Source organism: Solea solea, chromosome 19, assembly GCF_958295425.1.
Source record: "Solea solea chromosome 19, fSolSol10.1, whole genome shotgun sequence".
NCBI lineage: Eukaryota > Metazoa > Chordata > Actinopteri > Pleuronectiformes > Soleidae > Solea > Solea solea.
In genome coordinates, this window is record NC_081152.1 from 21020696 (window position 1) to 21040828 (window position 20133).

Consider the following 20133-nt stretch of genomic DNA (forward strand, 5'->3'; position numbering starts at 1 on the left):
AATCGGATTGGAACAAAATGGTGCATGTATGCATGATCAGACTCTGTACCATCAGACTAAATTTCAACTAGATTTAATCCAGATTACAGATGAAGCGGCAATTTAAATGTAACAAACGTTCAGATGTTTAAGAGAACATGTTGTCATGTTTATGTAACGTGGTGAAAGCTGTGAGCAGGTAAAGAAAGTTCCTCTGGATCATAAATGTAAACATTTCAGCTGCTGGTGTGTAGAAGTGTTTAGAGTCTGAACTCTCTGAGTGATCTTGTAATTGAATAATTTCCTAGCTCTTACCTCCTCTTCCTCTTCCTCCTCCTCCTCCTCCTTGGTGGAGGTAAGAAAGCAAATTACAGAGCGCGGCTTTAATTCAGTATATTTTCCTTTGTGTAATTGGTTGTTTATGTTTCTCTAACGTGTGTTATTACAGGTCCTGTGTTCTTAAAGCTCGCGCTCGTCTTTGTTGTTGTTTTTTCTTTTATTTTTTTTTTGGTACAAAGAACAGAGAATAACCAGGTAACTGAATCCTGGTCCCAGTGTATTCCCTCACCCTCCTCCCTCCTCCTCCTCCTCCTCCTCCTCCCGCCTCCCTCCAGGATCCTGTCAAGCTCTTGACCTGACAACCCTCGACCCGCTGCCCCCCCCACGTCTCATTCAGCCCACAGTCACATGAACTGATGAGTCCATCGTTGGCCTCAGATCAATTTTACCGCGCTCGGAGCATTATTATTTTTTTTGATTCACAGCTCCCCGACGTCTCATGATGATGAAGAACTCACTTTAACGTAAAACGCCTCAGATCAGAGGCTAATGAATACATTTGATATTTAAGTGTGTCATTATTATCACTTACAGCACAGAATGAAATACTTTAAACGATCTTAAACGTGGAATAAATCTGTTGTTAAATTAGGTTTTGTTACAACAAAGAAAAGCAAAATAACAGAGATTCTAAACAACAAAGAAAATCGACATTCAATAGAAACGTTGTGTGGATAAAACTAAACAACACAGTACACAGTAAATGTGTCTTTTCTTTGCTGAATCTAATCTCAGCTCTTCTTTGTAGTTTTTATAAATAAATGAAATTAACAGTGATGTGAGATTAGGAGTGGGTGAGTGGATTATTGTGAGGCCGATCGATGGATTATGAGACGCCCTGAGGCTGCGATCTGAATGACAGCCTCTTTTTTTGATTGAATGACCTGATGTCGGGTCAGACGTGTTCACCTCTGTGTGAACTGAACCGATCATTACCACACACACACACACACACACACACACACACACACAGGAATGATTGTCACGCTTATTTTCGATTGTTTTAACTCGATTGAACTGTTTTCTCGTCACATAATCCAGTGTTTTTTTCCTAGTTTGTAAACTCATAGGTGTTTTGGTTACATAAGTTCAGCCTGTGTGCAAATATAGACCCTGCAAACAAGGTTAAGTCAATATTTTACAGTATATGATGCGTATAACATACGTATAAGATGCACATTCTTGATGAGGTACATTCATCAGAGAATTGTTGCATTACATGTCTATAAATTATTATTAATCTTATAAATAAGTTCTTAAGATTTTATCAAATCAAATACATTTTATTTAATATACAGTTTAATCAATGATGTGCAGAAATATGCCTGGTTAGGTTGAGGTGAAAGGAAAATTGGGGTATTAAGTTCTGTTAGCGTCAGTTATCGAGTATTATCATGACATTAGATACATGTTTGCCTACCATCACTGCATGATGTCATACTGTATGATTTAATTTGGAAATTAATATAACTATAACTATAATAACTATTTATTATGACGATATCAACACTGGACAAACAGCCCTTCGAGAAATAACTCAAATATTCTTAAATTGATCATATTTTTCTTGTTTTCTTCTTGGAAAACTGAAACGTAGCCTGTAATGTAACCACTTTCAGACTGAAATGGAGCTTAAAAGTAGACAAAATTCAACTTTTCCTTCACTTAATGAAGCTGCGTTTAAACGTGTGTCGTTCTGAATGTCTTACATTTTTTTCACAAACGTAGATTTATCTTCTTATTGGTGATTAACTGCATTAAAGACAGACTGATGAGTCACTATTTCTCTTTTTTAGTACGTTTGACTTCCTCTCACATCCTTCAGATCCACTTCCTCTTCGCGCCATCATCGTCCTCTCATGGAAAAGTAAATGTTTATCTCTCTCCCCGAGCGTTGGTTTCACCGCTCCGTCTCGTCTCGTCGGAAACTCCAGCGAGAACCTTCACAGCTGCAGGACGTTCACGTTCGTGAAAGTGTTGAAGGTTCAAGCCTGAGAAATAAAGATTTGACCGCGATGAAAAACACACAAAATAAAGAGAAATGTGAGCCGAGAGAGGGAGGAGAGAGAGGAGAGGGTGCTCGGACACAGTGGGGGGTCTCTGTGTGTGTGTGTGTGTGTGTGTGTGGCACCTGGTCTGAACTCCTTCTGTATACATGACCTCTGCAAACACAAATATACAAGCTCACACTTGTATACAAAACGCCAGAGTGTGTGTGTGACAGAGGTAACACACACTCTTGTGAGTTTTCTCTGTGTGTCGGTGAGTAACTGTGACCCACAGAGTCTGTGACCCGCCGGGCCTGTGACCCACAGTCTGTGCTGCGCCGAGTCTGTGCTGCTTAAAGTCATTCAGACGCAGTGCTGCTGACACTGGAATGTTAGCTATGTCGTTGGGGGCGGGGTTTCCTCAGCAGATTTGAACATTCATACCAGAAGGAGGTTTATTTAGTCACATTTATGTTGCACAGCAAATGTCCCCGAGTCCTTGAACCCCCTCCCCCCCCCACCACCTCCTAAATTCACAGCAGTGCACCTTTAACCCGACCGCAAGTGTCGCTCTTTGTTTTCACCCAAGTGTCCGTTTATGTTGAACAAAGCATGCGGGTGATTGACTGAGAGTCTGGAGGTGAAACCTGCATGTGGACAGTGTTTGTGGACAATTAGATGACATTCTAGAGGACAGGGGACACAGAGGACACTCTTAAAACATATATCATGAAAAACAGTAGCTTAATGTCCAAAAAACAGCGATCAGTCATCACCACATTTCTCTTGGACGACTCGAGTAACGTCCAATTTCACCAAAATCAATAAAATCGAACCTGTAACCGTGATATTATGGATGCAAAAACACAAGAAAACAAATATCCACAAATACTTAACATCATTTTCAGTCTAATTTTCTACAGTGCATAATGTGTGCATGATATGCAGTGCAAAAAAAAGTCAAAAATAAGCCTTGTTTTTGGGGAAATTGTGTTTTTTTTTCCCCACAAATTTTAAGAAATAATATCTAACTTTGTCTTAAATTCTCTATCACAGATTGGTTTTTGTGTGCAAATACAAGTAATTCTATGGTATAAATGGTTAAATTCACCTTAAGAAAACCTAAATATTGGCCAATTTTGTCTCATTTTTGACCTGTTTTTTCCCTCATGTTAAGGATCATCACAGTGGTTAAATTAAAGGTAGTTTTCAGTTTTCATCAGCAGATTTTTTTTAAAAATTACAATAAATTTAAGAATATTTGAATTACTTATCATAGGGCTGTTTTCCAGTGTAATGTGTCTATCATATACACTGCAAAAAAAGATTTTCAATTAAGTAAAATTAACCTTGTTTCTGGGAAAATTATTTTCTTTGCTAAAAAAGAAAGATAATGTAATTTTAACTAAATCATTTCGTCTGAATAACAAAAAATATCTCTGTCTTAATAACATATTACAATTTACCACAGATTGGTGTGTGTGTGCAGATATAACAAATACTAGGCTATACATTCTTGAATTCAGTTTAATTAACTAATTTTAAGTAGATATTTCTTAAATTTGTTGTTTTTGTTAAATTTACATGCATTTTAATAATTCTAGCCAAGCTAACTTTGCTTATACCTTCATTTGCAGATTTATTTTCTTAAAAAAAAGAAAACTTTATCAATTTAAGAATACATTTCCAGTGAGACTGTTTTTAAACCACCAGGGGGCGTCTCAGTGAAAAATAGCACCTACTTCTCACTTAATTTATAACGTTAGTAAACATTTTGCTGTCGAGTTAATGATCTTGTTAGTTTTGTAAATGATGTCCCTGATTTGTTTAGTCTGTGTGTGTGTGCGCGTGTGTGTGCGCGTGTGCATGCGTGTGCGTGGGTGTGTGTGTGTGTGTGCTTGCGTGTGCATGCGTGTGCGTGTGTGTGACAGTGGACATATTAGATAAACATCAGAATTCTCCTCTGCGTGTTCCGTGTCGGCTGCTTCTCTAACAATGATTAATAAAGTCTTCATTGTCTCTGTGGACGCAGAGACAATGAAGACATAAATGAAGTAGGACAAAGACGTCATCAGCTGAGAGGAGACGATTATCTGTGAACGAGTGAGGTGGATGATCAGTGTGAGGCCAGGTCCACACTAACATTTGATTTGGGAGCAGATGAAAATGATTTGCATCCAGACGAGGATTTCAACTTCATATCAGAAACAATCTGTATCCAGATTAACAAACAAACAGAAATAATCTGTATCCAGACTAACAAACAAACAGAAAAAATCTGTATTCAGACTAACAAACAGAAATAATCTGTATCCAGATTAACAAACAAACAGAAATAATCTGTATCCAGACTAACAAACAAACAGAAATAATCTGTATTCAGACTAACAAACAGAAATAATCTGTATCCAGATTAACAAACAAACAGAAATAATCTGTATCCAGACTAACAAACAAACAGAAATAATCTGTATCCAGACTAACAAACAAACAGAAATAATCTGTATCCAGACTAACAAACAAACAGAAATAATCTGTATTCAGACTAACAAACAGAAATAATCTGTATCCAGACTAACAAACAAACAGAAATAATATGTATCCAGACTAACAAACAAACAGTAATAATCTGTATCCAGACTGACTAACAAACAAACAGAAATAATCTGTATCCAGACTAACAAACAAACAGAAATAATCTGTATCCAGAGTAACAAACAAACAGAAATGCAGATAATTGTGTCATCGTGATCTGAGTTCTCATTTTTTGTTCATCCAGACTAAGATACAGCACAGAAGTTAGATTGTTTTCAACCTTAGCAATGTTGGGCTTGAAAACACTTGTGATGTAGTGTGAATGATGAACATATCAGATGTAGTGTGGATATAGTGTGGATGCATCGTGTGGATATAAATGTGATGCAGCGTGGAAATATGTGTGTAGTGTGAATTGTGTGAATGTGTGGATGTAGTGTGGACGTCGTAGCGTAAATAGAGTGGATGAAGTGTGGAAGTTGTGTGGATATACAGTAAATTTGATGCAGTGTAGAAATATGTGCATAGTGTGAATAGTGGGTTTAGGATAAGGATTTAGAGGGGTTGTAGTTTAGATACGGTGTGGACGGCGTCGTGTGGACACTGTGGACGTCGTAGTGTGGACGTCGTAGTGTGGACGTCGTAGTGTGGACACAGTGTGGACATCGTAGTGTGGACGTAGTGTGGATATTCTGTGAAGATTGTGGATACAGTGTAACTTTATACAAACACATAAACAAGTTCAGGTGTTTCTTCAGAAATTCCGAGTTCCGACTTCAAATAGAACAGACCACAACTAGAACTCAGTATTATACACAGGTGCAACCACAAAAACAGACCACAGGGAACAAAGAACTGGAAACAAAGGTTCCACATGACTGTCAGACAAAACAACACACATTAATTATACACATGAACACGTGTTATTGTTACATTAATTGCATGTTCTACAGATGTGGAGGAGTGGTGGAGGCGGAGCAGGGGGAGGGGGCGGAGTCAGTCTGGTGGAATAAATCACACAGTTGTTGAAGAGAAGCCTCAGACAGACGGACGGACGGAGGAGACTGTTCAGTGTCACATGTGAAGTTTATAATACATACGCACGCACACACACGCACACACACACTCAAACCTCAAACCTCAAACAGCGTCTTCTTCTTCTTCATTCATGGTGTTTGATTTCCCCTGGATCCTCACAGCGTGCTGTTCCCATGACGACCACTATGTGGCGCCTCGAGTCATGGAACGCCCCACACACTCACACGCACACACACAGAGCAGGTCTACAGCAGTGAAGTCTGCAGGAGGTGAATTTTTATAATCCTCATAAAATTGTGGAGGAAATGAGAAGATGTTTACTGTGAAAGAAGAAACATTGTTTTCAACAAAACAATGTGTGTGTGTGTGTGTGTGTGTGTGTGAGACGCAGTGAAAGCAGCTGGAGAATTATTATCTCAGTTGAGAATTATAATCTCAGCAAAATTGGAAAATGTTCTAATTTGAACCGAAATTATATATTTCCATTATAATAATAGACTGAGCTTAAAGTGTATGTAATTCAAACACAGTATGTAGCTGCAGTATTGATGTGATTTACTTTAGTTTATTTTACTGTTTAATTAACTTTTCTAAAAAAAATTTAAACTTGTTTTTATTTTATTTCTATTGAACTTTTGTAATTTTTGTACTTTAATTTGATATTGTTTGTGTTTTGAAGCAGTACAAAATCATCTGAATTATGTTATTGTACAGGAACACTACTCATATTTAGATTCTTTTCTTTAGTCTTTTTTATTTATCACTATTTTGTTGTTTGTATGTTTAAAACATGATGAGTGATGATGATGAGTGAGTGAGGATTGATGATGTTTTTGAAAATCAATGTGAAAACTGTCCACTGTAAGAAATGTCACACACACACACACACACACACACACACTGGAGGAAAATTGGAGATTAAACGTTGATTTTTGTGCTTTTAAAATGATCTGTTGAACACATCTGAAAACAGCAGTGAATAATTTCACAGGATTTAACTGTGAAATGATTCACTGTAAAACCTTTTAATAACTTTTTATTAAAATGTTTCTTACTTTTAATCTCAGAATTCTTATTTGTAATCTCAGACTTCCTTTTATCTCACAGTTCTTATTTTTAATCTCAGAATTCTAGGTTTAATCTCAGACTTCTTACTTTTCTTCTTACGTGTTTTTAACCAAAGACAGTCATTTTTTACAGTGTGCTCCGTCTGACACACACACACACACATATACAGGGAGAGAGCGCATGGCCGCAGCTCTACCACAGTGACTCTCTCTCTCTCTCTCTCTGGTTCTTCTCTCTCACTGACGCCTCGCGCTCGGTTCAGTCGCCGCTCACGAGACATTTTCTCGCGGAGGTTTTCTGAGCGTTTTTACGCGCAGCAGCAGCAGCAGCAGCAGCGGGAAACAGGCGCAGAAGACTGTGCGCGCGCTCGTGTTGTTGTTTATTTCGCTGTTGCTTGCTGTTTGTTTGCAGCAGAATCAGCAGCAGCAGAATCAGCAGCAGCAGTTGCTGTATTTCCAGTTGAGCCGCTGATTCGCGCTGGAAGCAGCGGAGACCCGGAGCTCCTGACCCGGACTGTGGCTGCTCTTCTCCCCGCAGCTGTGGAACATTTATTCAGCCTCAGTTTTCTCCGGTTCCTGATTTTTTATTTCTTTTCCATGTTTCTTCCTCGCATCAGCTCATCTGTGGGAAACTGAGTTGGAGAAAGTGTCCTCGCACTGCGTGGACGGGACTTAAACCGTGGGAATCAAAAACTGTGGATTTTCACTCAAAAAACTCTGGAGATTTAATAAGGAAATATTGAATCACGCAGAAGTTCCACAGGAGGGACAGATTGTCCGGAGCAGGGAAGAACACCTGTGCGGGAGTAAAGTGAGCAGACGTCGTTACGTGTTACTGTAACACGGAAAACAACGTTCGCTTTGAAAAATGCCGCAGATGGAAATGATCTTCATCCTCCTCTTCCTCCTCGTTGGTGTGTGCGTGTTCGCTCAGGACCCGGCGTCCAAGGTGGTGTCCGACCGGTACGCCGTCTTCTGGAACCGGACCAACCCCAAGTAAGTGTCCCCTCTCTCCCGCGTGAGTGTGTCTGAGTCCCGCTGCTGCTGCACCGGGAGTCCCCGGGGCCTCGGCCGAGACTGTGCCCGGGTTTGGTGGCTCTGTGAGCGGCTTCAGAGGCTGCGTGTGTCCGCTGTGAGTGGAACATGTGCTGGGATTAAAAAAAACAACAACCGTCAAACAGAGACGTTTTTATAGGAAAAAAACACATTTTCTACTTGTGTCAGACTCTTTTTCTTCTTTTTGAAAGCCCTGCTCAGTGAATTCATCTTCGCAGTGAAGCGTGCAGCGTAAATCACTGCGAGTGACAGTGGAACAAGTGTTATTAGTCCTTTAATGAGCAATTTTTCTTCTTTTCTTGTCTCCATTTGTGCGGCTCTGAAACAAACCTTGAAAAAAACGACCTAAATTGAGAATAAATGAATAAAGTTCATTGAATGAAGTTAATTCAGAATAAACTAAGCAAGTTGTATTTGTATAACTCAGTAAATTGAGTTTTAAATAACTTAATTTAGGTTTCAGTATTTTTTCGATTTCTTCAGTGTAAACTGCCTGGTTAGTTAGTTTATTAGTTAGGTAGTTAGTTCATTAGTTAGTCTCAGTTCAAGTCCACTGCTATAGATTAAAAGTGACAGTGAAATAAGTGTTGTTAGTCCTTTAATGAGCAACAATATGAAAATATTTTTCTTCTGCACTGAAACAAGACAATGGTTGAAAAACCTTTAATTTAATTTGCAGATTTAAATTCATTCAGAATATATATAATCTAAGCAAGTTGTCTTTTGTATAACTTGATAAATTTAGCTTTAAATAACTTAATGTAGGTGTTTAAATTGAAGTATTTTTTTCAAGTTTGCCAACTATTAGATTTTTAAGGTAGTTTGTTAAATGTTTAGTTAGTCTCCATTTTAGTCCTTTAATGACCACATTTTCTTTAGTTTTGCTCCATAATCTGTTTTAAAAATTAAACACAATTCACTGGGAAAATAGTTTTCTGCTGCACTGAAACAAGAAAATGGTTGAAAAACCTTTAAAAAAATACTTTAATTGGCAAAACTCAACTGGATTAAGTTGATTCGGGATAAATTCAGCAAGTTTTCTTTGTATAACTTCTTACATTTAGTTTTAATTAACTTAATGTAGCTGTTACCAATTTGAACTTGTCAAATATTTAAATATTTTTCCAGTGTAAACGGCTGAGTTAGGTAGATTAGTAGTTGCCACAATGTTTTCTTAAATTTTGCTCCATAATCTGGCTGAAAATTAAATATAGAAAATAGTTTTCTGCTGCAACGAAACAAAAATGTTGGAAAAACCTTTTAAAAACCTTCTTTAATTGACAAACCCTGTATGAATGAAGAATAAATGTGTGTAATTTAGTAAATTACAGTGGATTAATTCATTCAGGTGGCACCAATTTAAGTATTTTTTTAAATTTGGTCAACTATATTATTATTTTTTTATCATTCTCTTAATGACTGTTGGTAGTTAGTGACTGGTTAGTGAGTTGGTTAGTTAGTGAGTTAGTGTGCTGCTGTTGGTTTTTAAAAAACTGCTGAGTCGCAGTTTCAGGCCGCTGCCATGGATTAGAGGTGACGGGGCGTATTTTTTGGTGCCAAACTCATGCAGTAGTGGCAGTTTAGAGACGTCTGCTGCCAAAGTTCTGTCGACGTGATGTAGTTTATTACATGTCAGTGACACACGGCTTTACCGTCAACTGCTGATAAAGTCTCTCTCTCTGTGTTTGAGTTTAAATAAAAAACAAAAAGAAAAACTTTGGGTCGCTGCCTGCGTCTAATTATGACAAGGTTTTTCCTCCCAAGAAAGTTTCTTTGGAAATAATCCCGGAGTGAGATTGTTCTGACGTGACATTATACGCCTGCTAGACTCCCTCCTGACTCCTGACTGTGTCGCTTCAACCTCCCTTTGTCAAAAAAAATCACATGGATAGTTTCCAATTGGGAATATTCCCAAAAGTTCCCTACTATCCCATGGACAGTTTCTGGGAATTTAGCGTGAATTTTACGCCCTTTGTAACCCTAGTCATGATTGATATAGTTGCAGTTAAAGTTCACCATCGTCCTTGTCCCGTACACTAGGTGGCAGTACGTTCCTTTCCTCAGCTTCTCTGTATTAAATGTGTCATGACCCGATCTGGACCAGAAACCTGATTTGTTTTCTATGCAAAGTGCAAAATGCGGCTACTTCATTGTCAAACAAATATGCGACTGTTTCAGATATTTTAGTTAAAATATATCTTGTTGCGTGGAATGTCTGTTTCATTGCGTAACTTTCCAACGGTTCTGTTGTCAGGCTTCAGACTTGGCAGATGACTTACGGAGAGCGTCAGACTGAATTTGACGTTGTTTGGATAAGAAATGCGTGAGATATCGTTAGCATTGCGACAAATGTGACGCTAAATGAGTCGGTTTCGCCCCCTTGTTGGGGGATAGAGCTATTCTGTCCATTTTGTGAACTCAATAAGTTCACTTACTTACTTTATTAAGGTGTTTGAAGAGTTTGCAACTACAACTACCTGTTTCTCTCCTTAAAATATGAACAAGAACAGGCGACTACTTCTTTTAAAATAGATGGTTTCTATAACATGTGGTAACTACAACTGTGTTACGGTCGCGGTAACAAGAAATAGTCGTACTTTCTTACGGTTTCTGGTTTAGCTCGTGGCTACTTGGTACCAAGTCAAGTGCCATTTTGTGTCTTTCCACCTCCCATTAACTTGGAAATGTTGAATTCTTGAAGCTGACACAGTGTAAAGTCTGTGTTTTCTAACAAGATTCTTCTGTCATTTTCTGGTCAAAGCTCGTGTTTGTGAGACTGCAGAACATACGCAGAGACCAGTTTGGGTCTCAGGAGCAATCGTTTTGAAAACGGTGGCTGAGTTTGTCTTTCAACTGGAAGTTTGAGGGTTTGATTCCTTACATGTCGGCGTTTCCTTGGGCGAGACACTTAACCCCAAGTTGCTCTAGCACTGAACAGCGATGAAAGTGAAGGCAAAAACTGTCATGTGACATAAATACAGATTATTCACCATTGAATTGTTGTTTTTGCGGGATGACGTCTTTTCAAGAAGAGTGAGCAGAGTTTATCATCATCATTTGCTCAGGGAAACTGAGAAACTGGTTTGTTGGTTGCTAACGGTGACACTGCGGTTCACACACACACACACACACACACACACACACACACACACTGTGGAACTGTCAGAATGTTTTGATGACCCAAATGCAAATGTTGTGGTGTGGACATCAAAGTTAGTTCCTGCTCCACAGACAGACTTTTCTGTCCACAGGTTGTTGTTGTTGTTGTCCCTCTGTCTCTGTCTCTGTCACATACAACACCGTTTATTCGCAGGTTTCTCACCACAGTGAAAGTGTTTACTCAGTGTTCACTCTCAGATCAAAAGTGTGACTCAGCAAATTCATGACGTAAGCTCCTATCAACATTAGTCAGAAACACAACACACCTCATATTTGACTCAGCCATGCTAATGCCTGTGTAATTTCTGCTACAACACTAGCCGTTAGCATAGCTGTTAGCCTTGAATGGTTTTTTTTAGCAAACGTTACTTTATATAACAACAATACTCAGTATTTTTAATCTCATGAATCAGCGTCTAAATATGTAAAATAACTAGCTTAAATGCTCCACTGTGCTGTTGTTGTTGTTTTCTTCTTGCTAAGCTATGATGCTACGTTTTGTGCACAGGTAGAAAAAACTGTAAGTATTTTATTTTAGTATTTTGTAAGTAGTTTACCTGCTAATTTAATTGTTTGAGAGGTTTGAAATTAGCGTGAATTCTGAGCTTGATAATCGACAAAAAAGGTAGAATTAAGACCAGAACAACAAGAACAGTTACTGCTTTGTTTTACTTTGATGTCAAAAATTGGATTAAACTAAACTGAGGGACGTCCCCAAGTATGCTAACGGCTGGAAGATGGTGTTTTTGTAGGAATTTGCGAAAGTAAAAGATGAAGCCGATAAAAATCTGTGTGGATTAAGTAGTAAATGTTGAATCAATGATCAATAAAGTTGTAGTCGAATTAGCTGCCTGCAAATTTCCTGTCATGATTATCTTACGTTAAGTTGTGATTCACGATATTATTGCGCTATTTTTCAATATATGCCTTCATATACTTTTACACTTTTTACACAATTTAAGAAAATACTTACTTTACCAAAAAAGTGTTAAAAAACAATGTTTTGTCACCAAAAAAAAAACATGATTCTAAAAATCCTAGCTAGCAACCAAACCCAAAATTTTACCAACAACTTCATCTGTCGGAGAATCATTGCAGATCGATTGGTAAATGTTTAAATCAATGATCAATAAAGTCGTCATCAGAGGGGGTTTGTCGTCACATGAACATTTCCTGTCATGATTATCTTACCTTACCTTTCATACACGGCATATTTGTTTCCAATTTAACTTATGTTCATTTTCATGTTAAAGATGGTGCAAAAAATACTTACTTTACCAAAAGTAAAGTTTGTTTTTCGTGTTTTGTTTAAAAAGCCTTGTTGGCTTTGGAAACCAAGTTCTTACCAAAAAAGTGTTCACACTGGAGAAAACCCAGATTAAATCCAGGTTTACATGTGTTTCTGGACCAGTAGGAATGTGGCATTGGACTTCAAGTTTAGTTTTCTCAGTTGTCCTCCTCCTCCTCGTCGTTGTCCTCCATGTCTAAGTGTCCCCTCCCCCGTCCTCCCTCCCCCGTCCTCCCTCCTCCCACGCTGGTGCAGACAATAAGGAGGCACTCAGAGTTTCAGCAGCGGCCGACGCTCAGCGTGTCTCCGGCTCTTGTGAGAGATCCACACATGCTGAGGTCACACACTTGGTGGAAACCAGGCGAGTCGCGGGTTAAGCAGCACAAGAGGGGACCGTTGTCAGGGTCAAAACCGGGGCAGTACCGCCGGCCGCGGGGGCCCCGGCGGCAGTGGCCCCCGGCCCCTGGCCTGCAGCGGCTTTGTCTCTGCAGAATAAATGAGTAACTCTAAATGACTGTCTTCTTTTCTCATTCATGACTTTAATCTAAACCTGACCCGGGCTCTCTAATGTAACACAGGGTCGTGCTTAAAGGCCCGGGGATGGGGCCCTTCCCCCCCACCCCCCCACCCGTCCCTGACCCTCAGCAGAACCTAACAGTATTCCATACAAATGCCGGATCCCTACTGTTTAATGTAACCATACTCGGGATTGGAGTCCTGGGAACCTGCTGTGGTGCAGTCCCAACTTCCAGATGAGCTTTCTCTAACCCTCCCCCCCCCCCCCTCCTCCGCCTCCTCCTCCTCCTTCTCCTCCTCCTCCTCTCTTTTTACCTTCGCTGCATGTTGCTGTATATTTGAGCAAAGTGGAGAAAAAGACCCGCAGTTCCAGAGCAGCGGTTCATACTCAGCCATTCATGAAATCCTCTACAGGAGCCGCGGAATTGAAAAGGGAAGTGAATCGTGAAAAATGGAAATGCGATGACATTTTCATGTTTTCTTATTGTTTGTGGAAAAAAAACATAAACGGGCGGAGCAGAGAAAGACTTTGGTGTGTAATTTAGATAAATGTGCTTTGGTGTCTGATGAGGCTCAGGCGAGCCGGACTCTGGGGACACGGAGACGGAATCCACAGCCCGGAGGACCAACTCTGTCTCTGCTTCTCGTAGAAGCGACTTAATGAAATTAAAATGAAACTCCAGAATCAGGAATTTTTTCTTGTTGACACAGTTGATGTAATTCCTCCCCACGGCTGTTTTTATTTTAATGCCCAGTACCTGCAGAAATAATCTGAGATAATTGTTCTGTTAAGAGCGTTTGCACGGTCGTCGTGTGCTTGTGCGTCAGCTGAGCTCACGTTCACGGAGCTCTCCCAACGTCTGGGACTGATCCTGGTTTGGACATAATGTTGGAAATATGGAGATGATTCACAGAGAAAAAAAAACCTGGAGCAAATGCGAGAAAAACAAGAAAAAAACAGGAGCATTTTCTCGACTCCTTTTCCTTCGTGGACTCATGTGGTTTGTAGCACCGGCTCAGTGATGAAGAAAGTAATGTGTAGCATCCGCACGCTTCCATCCGACGCAGTTGTATTTATACAACACTGAATCACAACACATGCTGACTCTGCGATGGTCACCGCGGGACAGATTCACAGAGGGAAAAACAAAATATCACAAAGTCGTACTGCGTCAAATCGCGATCCGTCACTGCTGTGACTTTTATCAGCTCCACTTTCCGATAAAACGGATAAAATTAGAGCTGCGACAATCGATCAATAGACTGGTTTGAGTGTTTTTTTAGATGCTGTCATATTAGCTACATTATGCTAACTAAAGTTATTGCAATCATTGTAAAAATATGCATCTATAAACTGCGTATATGTTTCCAGATTCTTATGTTGCTGTTAATCTTACCTAATGTTAAGCTAAGTAAAAATAAGATGAAGAAAATCTAATTTTTTTTTTTACAAACCCATTTTTTTTTTGTTTTTTTTGTTTGTTAATGTAGGCTAATGTTAATGCTAATGTTAACATTACAGGCTCCCCCTTGTGGTACGTCACAATAAAACACTCGCATTAAGAACTTTTTTTTTTACTTAAAATAAGATTCTTGTTATTCCAAAAATAGTTAAGTGCCTCAAAAGAAACTTTTAGTAGATTAATTCACTGTTTCCGAACTAAATCCAAACACAGCTATAAGACATTAGATTGATCCCATATGTCAGTATTGGTTGCTAGAATTGATTTATATGACACTTCTGGCTGTAACATACAATATTATTCATTATTGTTCATATAAATCAGTGCAATAGAGCTATTTTTTAAACATTTGGCTTTGAAAAATAACCAAAAATGTGAAAACTGATGATCAGTTGTGGTAACTTTATCAAACCTCTTCAAAAAAGTGCTTTTTAAAAATCATGAACTGCTTTTCAAATGCTGCTTTTTATCAAAATAATGGATTTTAACATACGTACAATCCTCTCAGTGTGTTCAACCAGAAACGTGTCGACCTTTGTCATCCAAGTAGCTTTGGGAGACAAAATGACCTTCAGAGCGTCATTAACAGCTTTTATTAATCATCGTACAGTGTGGTATAGCTGCAGCTCACAAAACCCCAGCGTCGAACAGTGTTTTGTAAGAAAAGTGGCATGAAATCAAAATGTGGAAAACAAAAGCCGCGGCCTCTCGCGGTGGAAAAGTCATGTAAGAAAAATGAGCCACAGATGTTCCTCGTCAGCTCCAGAAACCAAACGACGGGCTAAAGTGTAAGAGCGGGGTATTTACCGCTGCTCTGACAAGGGCGGCTATTAGTGAATTTCCTGCTCAGCAGCTCTTTAGCTGCTTCATTAAAACCCGCCCGGGTCCATATGGTCCCGCGCGCAGGCGTCGCCGAGGCCCGAGGTGTTTATTTGTCGCTGATAGGTGGGATCAGCGGAGAGATCGGGGGCCTGAGTTCTGTCCTTAATCTCCCGAGCTGTTTGTGTCTCCGACGCCATGGAAACTGATACCCCTCCTCATCAAAGACGCTCATTGGGTGGGAGCCGCGACGTGACAGCTGGAGAGTGAAGGGATCCCAGTGTTCAGGGAGAAGACCGTCACCCCAGGGCTTTCCCTTAAATCCCTGATAATTCTCCTCCAGAGCTTCAGCCCCGGCAGATGCAACACATTTCTCTGTGAGACAATCAAACCGTCCCTTCAGCGACGTCCCTTCTAAGTGCAGTTGTTGACTTTAAAGACGTCTCTGACGGTCCAGATTAACGCCGGAAAGGTTACCGAGATAAAGTCTTTCAATAATTATCCCCCATAAATGGAAGTTGAAGAAACAGAAAAGTGTTCAAGCACAGAAATACTTCACATATCTGGGGTAAAAACATTTAAAGTGATCACATATGTCGAACCTCCAACTGTGTTTCTGCGACTTTGCCCAGTCCTAATCCAGATTATCTTTCCCCTCGCTGTTTCTGCACAAACTTGGTGAAACAACATTCCCACTTTTCTGTCCCATACTTTAAGACGACTGCGTCAGATGTTAGAGAAAGGAAAACATAAAATCAGATACGATCTAAAAACCCCTTAAATATCACTTAAATACTTCACTAAACACAGGCTGCTGAGAAAGATTTGCACCGCTAACCTCATGTGACCATAAAGTGAGCGAGGAATGCACATGTGTCTGCAACTCTGCAGTGAGTCATGTGACCTGTGACTCGATAAAAATCAAAATAGAGCTGCCTTTTCAAAATAATAATAATAATAACCATTAAAACCTGGATCACCAGACCAATTATGATCACATAACAGCTGCAACATCTGTCAAAACAACTACAATATGATTTTTATTGTAGCTCTATACTTCAGTCTGTCTTTTAATAGATCTTTTAGTTAAACCAAATGTTAAAATTTAAAAATACTGAGCTCTGTCCAAAGTTATTAAAGTTATTAAAAAGTAAAGTTCAGTGTATAAAGTTGTTTAAATGAGTTTAAAACAGTCGTTAAGATGCTAAAATGGTCAGTCGGACAAATTCTGAGCCACATCACAATTCTATGTCAACATGACTGTAATATGATTTTTAATTCAGCTGTTCTTCAGTTTGTCTGTCAATCGATTTTTTTAATTGAACCAAATGTTTTAAATTGAAAAATAATACTGAGCTCTGTCCCAAGTTGTTAGCTAGTGTAGCTAAAAACATTCATTCATGGCTAATAGCTATGCTAACGGACAGGGGCGATTAAGAAAAACCTCGAGTCATTTGACCTGAGAGTGAATGTGGATTACATTCACATTTAAATACGTGTATAAAGTTGTTTAAATTGGTTTAAAGCGATTATAAAGATGCTAAAATGATCAGGTCATTTAGCAACTTTTATATTCATCAACATGTGTTTTAATGCTGCTGTACTCGATCTTTTAAATGACCCAAATGTTTGAAATTATATAAAATACTGAGCTCTGTTTGAAGTTGTTAAAAGGTTCAGGTTAGCTAAAAGCCCTCAAGACTGGCAGCTATGCTAACAGCTGGAAGATGAATGTGCAACTTAGCGCTATGTTGTAAATGAGACAGAAATGTATACGTAAAAAACAACAGAAAAACTAACAAACCTGATTTTAAGTTTTCACTGAGATGCTAAAGTGAATCATTTCTGTCAAATGTGAGTCATTTAGCAACTGCGATAATTGTTCATGTGTCTTTTAATGCAGGTCTACTTCAGTCTGTCTTTCAATCGATCTTTTAATTGAACCAAAGGTTTGAAATTAGAAAATACCGAGCTCTGTTTGAAGTTGTTAAAAGGCTCAGGTTAGCTAAAAGCACTCATGGCTAACAGCTATGCTACCAGCTATGCTAACAGAGTTGATTAAACACAACTGAAGTGGTGAAGGAAACCAGTTTAAACCCAGGATGAAACTGGTTTGTGACCAGTGTGAATGGAAAAGAGAGGAAAACAACAACAATAACAAGATGCAGGCAGTAAAAAGCTAATCTCACTCCCTCATCTCTGTGTCTGTCGGCGGAGCAGGAACTGGCTTTGATGTGAGCGGCACAACATTTGCATTTGTATCATTTAAAACATCCTGACCAGAGGGAACGTGATGTAACTGCACTCATTGACTCTAAAGACTCCTCTCTCATGCTCTCAATGATCTTTTTTCCTCATTCTCGGGTTATTTTTGGTTTGGGGTCAGGGGCTCCGTGACTCGCGCACACGTCTCCTCGCGGCAGAATAACCTCCGCTATTTGCTTTTCTTACACCGCTCTCTTTTTAATCTCCACTTAAAGAAACAATACACCTTTTTTTGTGAGCTGATGTTGTGATATTTTCCCAGTGGCATTGTGAGTTTCCCCAGTCCTCATTGTTCACCGTGTTTACCCTCGCTCTCCCCTCTCGGCCCTCCCCCCCCGACTCCCTGCTGCTCGGTTCCGCTTGGATTAAAAAACGGACACAAAAAGGCAACTGCGTCCAAATATTGACTGGGTCCCAGGACTTCGGTCCTCTCCCAGCGCCCGGTGCAGACTGCCTGAAAGGCCGCTATTGTTCCGCTCGTACTCAGCGGCCCGTAGCCAGCTCTGAGGAGACGGGCGAGGTGGTTTTTGGAGAGTGTGCATATGTTATCTGACGTGGAGCGGGCGGATTGTAGCGGGAGGGGCGAGCAGAGAGTGAAACTCTTCTGTATCAAAGGCCAGAGGCCACGGCAGAGGGACAGTGTCCAGGTCGTGGAAGTCCCAGGGTGAGGTCAGGACCGGTGTTTCCACCCTGGAGGACGTGTCAATCTCAGAGATCAGCATCAAAGAGACGGACGAGTGAAGGTGGTTTCCTGCATCAGGAACAGGAACCATCAAACACCTCGTTACTGAAGTTTACCACGAGGTGCAGGAACATTGAGAGGATAGATAGATACTGATACTGTGGTTAAATACTTGAGCTACCTTTAGGATACATCATTTAAGTTTATTGAGCCAAAATATAGTTATTTTTGTCAGCTAGCTTACTGCTAACTATCTATATAACACAACAAACATGCTAGCTGGCTAGATTTACTCGTATTTGGGCTCAATAAACTCTATCTATACATAAGTTAGCTTAAAGTTATCTATCTATCTGCTAGTTAGCTAACAAAAAACATACTAGCTGACTAAATATACTTGTTTTTGGGCTCAATAAATTCTATCTATACATACGTTAGCTCAGTATCTATCTGTCTGTCTGTCTATCTAGATAACCCTAACCCATCTGCATACAATAAAATAAGATGTTTAAGTGGATATCTATATAACTATAAACAAGAGGAAGAATATATTTACAGTAAAATAAACTTGTAATTGCTATTACAATAAAGTGTAAGAATGTGTCACAGCTATACGAGGAATTAAATAGAAATACAAGACAATAAACTGATTTAGCTCAACATCCAGATATATGCTAACAACCTCAGCAGAACCAACAATGTGTCGAGCGAGTTTGCAGTTTTATTGTGCAAAGTTATGAGTTAATACGGTTTATAACGGGACATAAATGAGTTAACCGGTCGACAGTGATGAATATTTACACGGCTGAAATCTGCCGTTTGTGCAGAAATGTAAAGGTGCAGGGATTTGTTGTATCGTGTTACACGTCCAGGGTTTTCAGAGGTGTCGTAAAGATTTATCACAGCTTTTCTAACAAGTCCTCGCCACGGCGACGCTGAACAAGCCCGTTTGAGACATGGCGGTGATTTGTTTGGTCCATAAAATGTTGAAAAATGTCCATCGTTGTTTCCCAAACCTTCAAAATGATAATGTTCTCAAACGTCTCGTGTTTGGTCCACAAACCAAAAATAATTTCTTTGTTTTGTGGAGCAAATAAACCGGACATTATTCACAATTAAGAAGCTACCATCGCCTGCGTCCGTCACTGAAGGTTCTGAATCCTCTGAACCTTCAGGACAACCAGGACGTGTCTCTGTAGTCAGTTGTCTGTCAGTTGTCGTCCTGTGGGGACGCCCGTCATCTGTGACCCCGCCTGCAGAGACAGGTCGCCCCCCCATCGCTCGTCTACGCTGTGACTAACAAGGCGTCGTCCTCGGGCTGCCGCGCTGTGATTGACAGGAGCTATAGTGATGAGATGTTACTAATAAGTGTCTCAGCTTTATTGGTTTAAGGCTTTTTCAGGTCTGGATGTGCAGCTCTGCTGCAGCGAACGCGCCGCGGCTACAAACACAATTGGCTTTTCTTCTGCTCTTCGTACAAGAATTTACCGGTTTTAAAAGGATTTTGGGTCAAATTTTTAACCCTTAATGTCTGGTTTTCTTGAGTTAAGGTGAAGAATTCAGGATAAACAGCTACTAAAATTGTCCAATTTATCACAAGTCTCTCTGGTGACTAGTACTATTTCTTTTGATACCAGCTAAGGTTTACACACATATAAAGTCTTTGTTTTGCTAGTTGTTCCTCTATTGTTCAATAAAAATCGCAAAAAAATCAATTTTTCTTGAAGTTCTGGAACAAAAGTAAAAGCGGAAATTGTTGCCTTAGAATGAAGAATAAACTCAACTCTTGAGTCCAAATATCTGGTTTCACAGAATTAGGAGAACAAAAAAACAACTCATCCAGGATAAACCACTGTTTCCATGATTTATCATCAGTGTCTTACAGCAAAAGATACATTGTAATTAAGTCTATTAGAACAAAGGTAAACAATGATAATCT

The 20133-nt window shown here is 39.6% G+C and overlaps 1 protein-coding gene across 1 annotated transcript in view; it reads left to right on the top strand.

The window, feature by feature from the left end:
• Positions 1–7149: 7149 nt before the first annotated feature.
• LOC131446561 (ephrin-A5-like) overlaps positions 7150–20133 on the top strand; it is an 88861-nt gene continuing 75877 nt past the window's right edge. Inside the window, exon 1 of the mRNA XM_058617868.1 lies at positions 7150–7942. Within this exon, the coding sequence (XP_058473851.1) occupies positions 7815–7942 (128 nt within the window). The 5' untranslated portion in view covers positions 7150–7814. The remainder of the gene's footprint in view (positions 7943–20133) is intronic.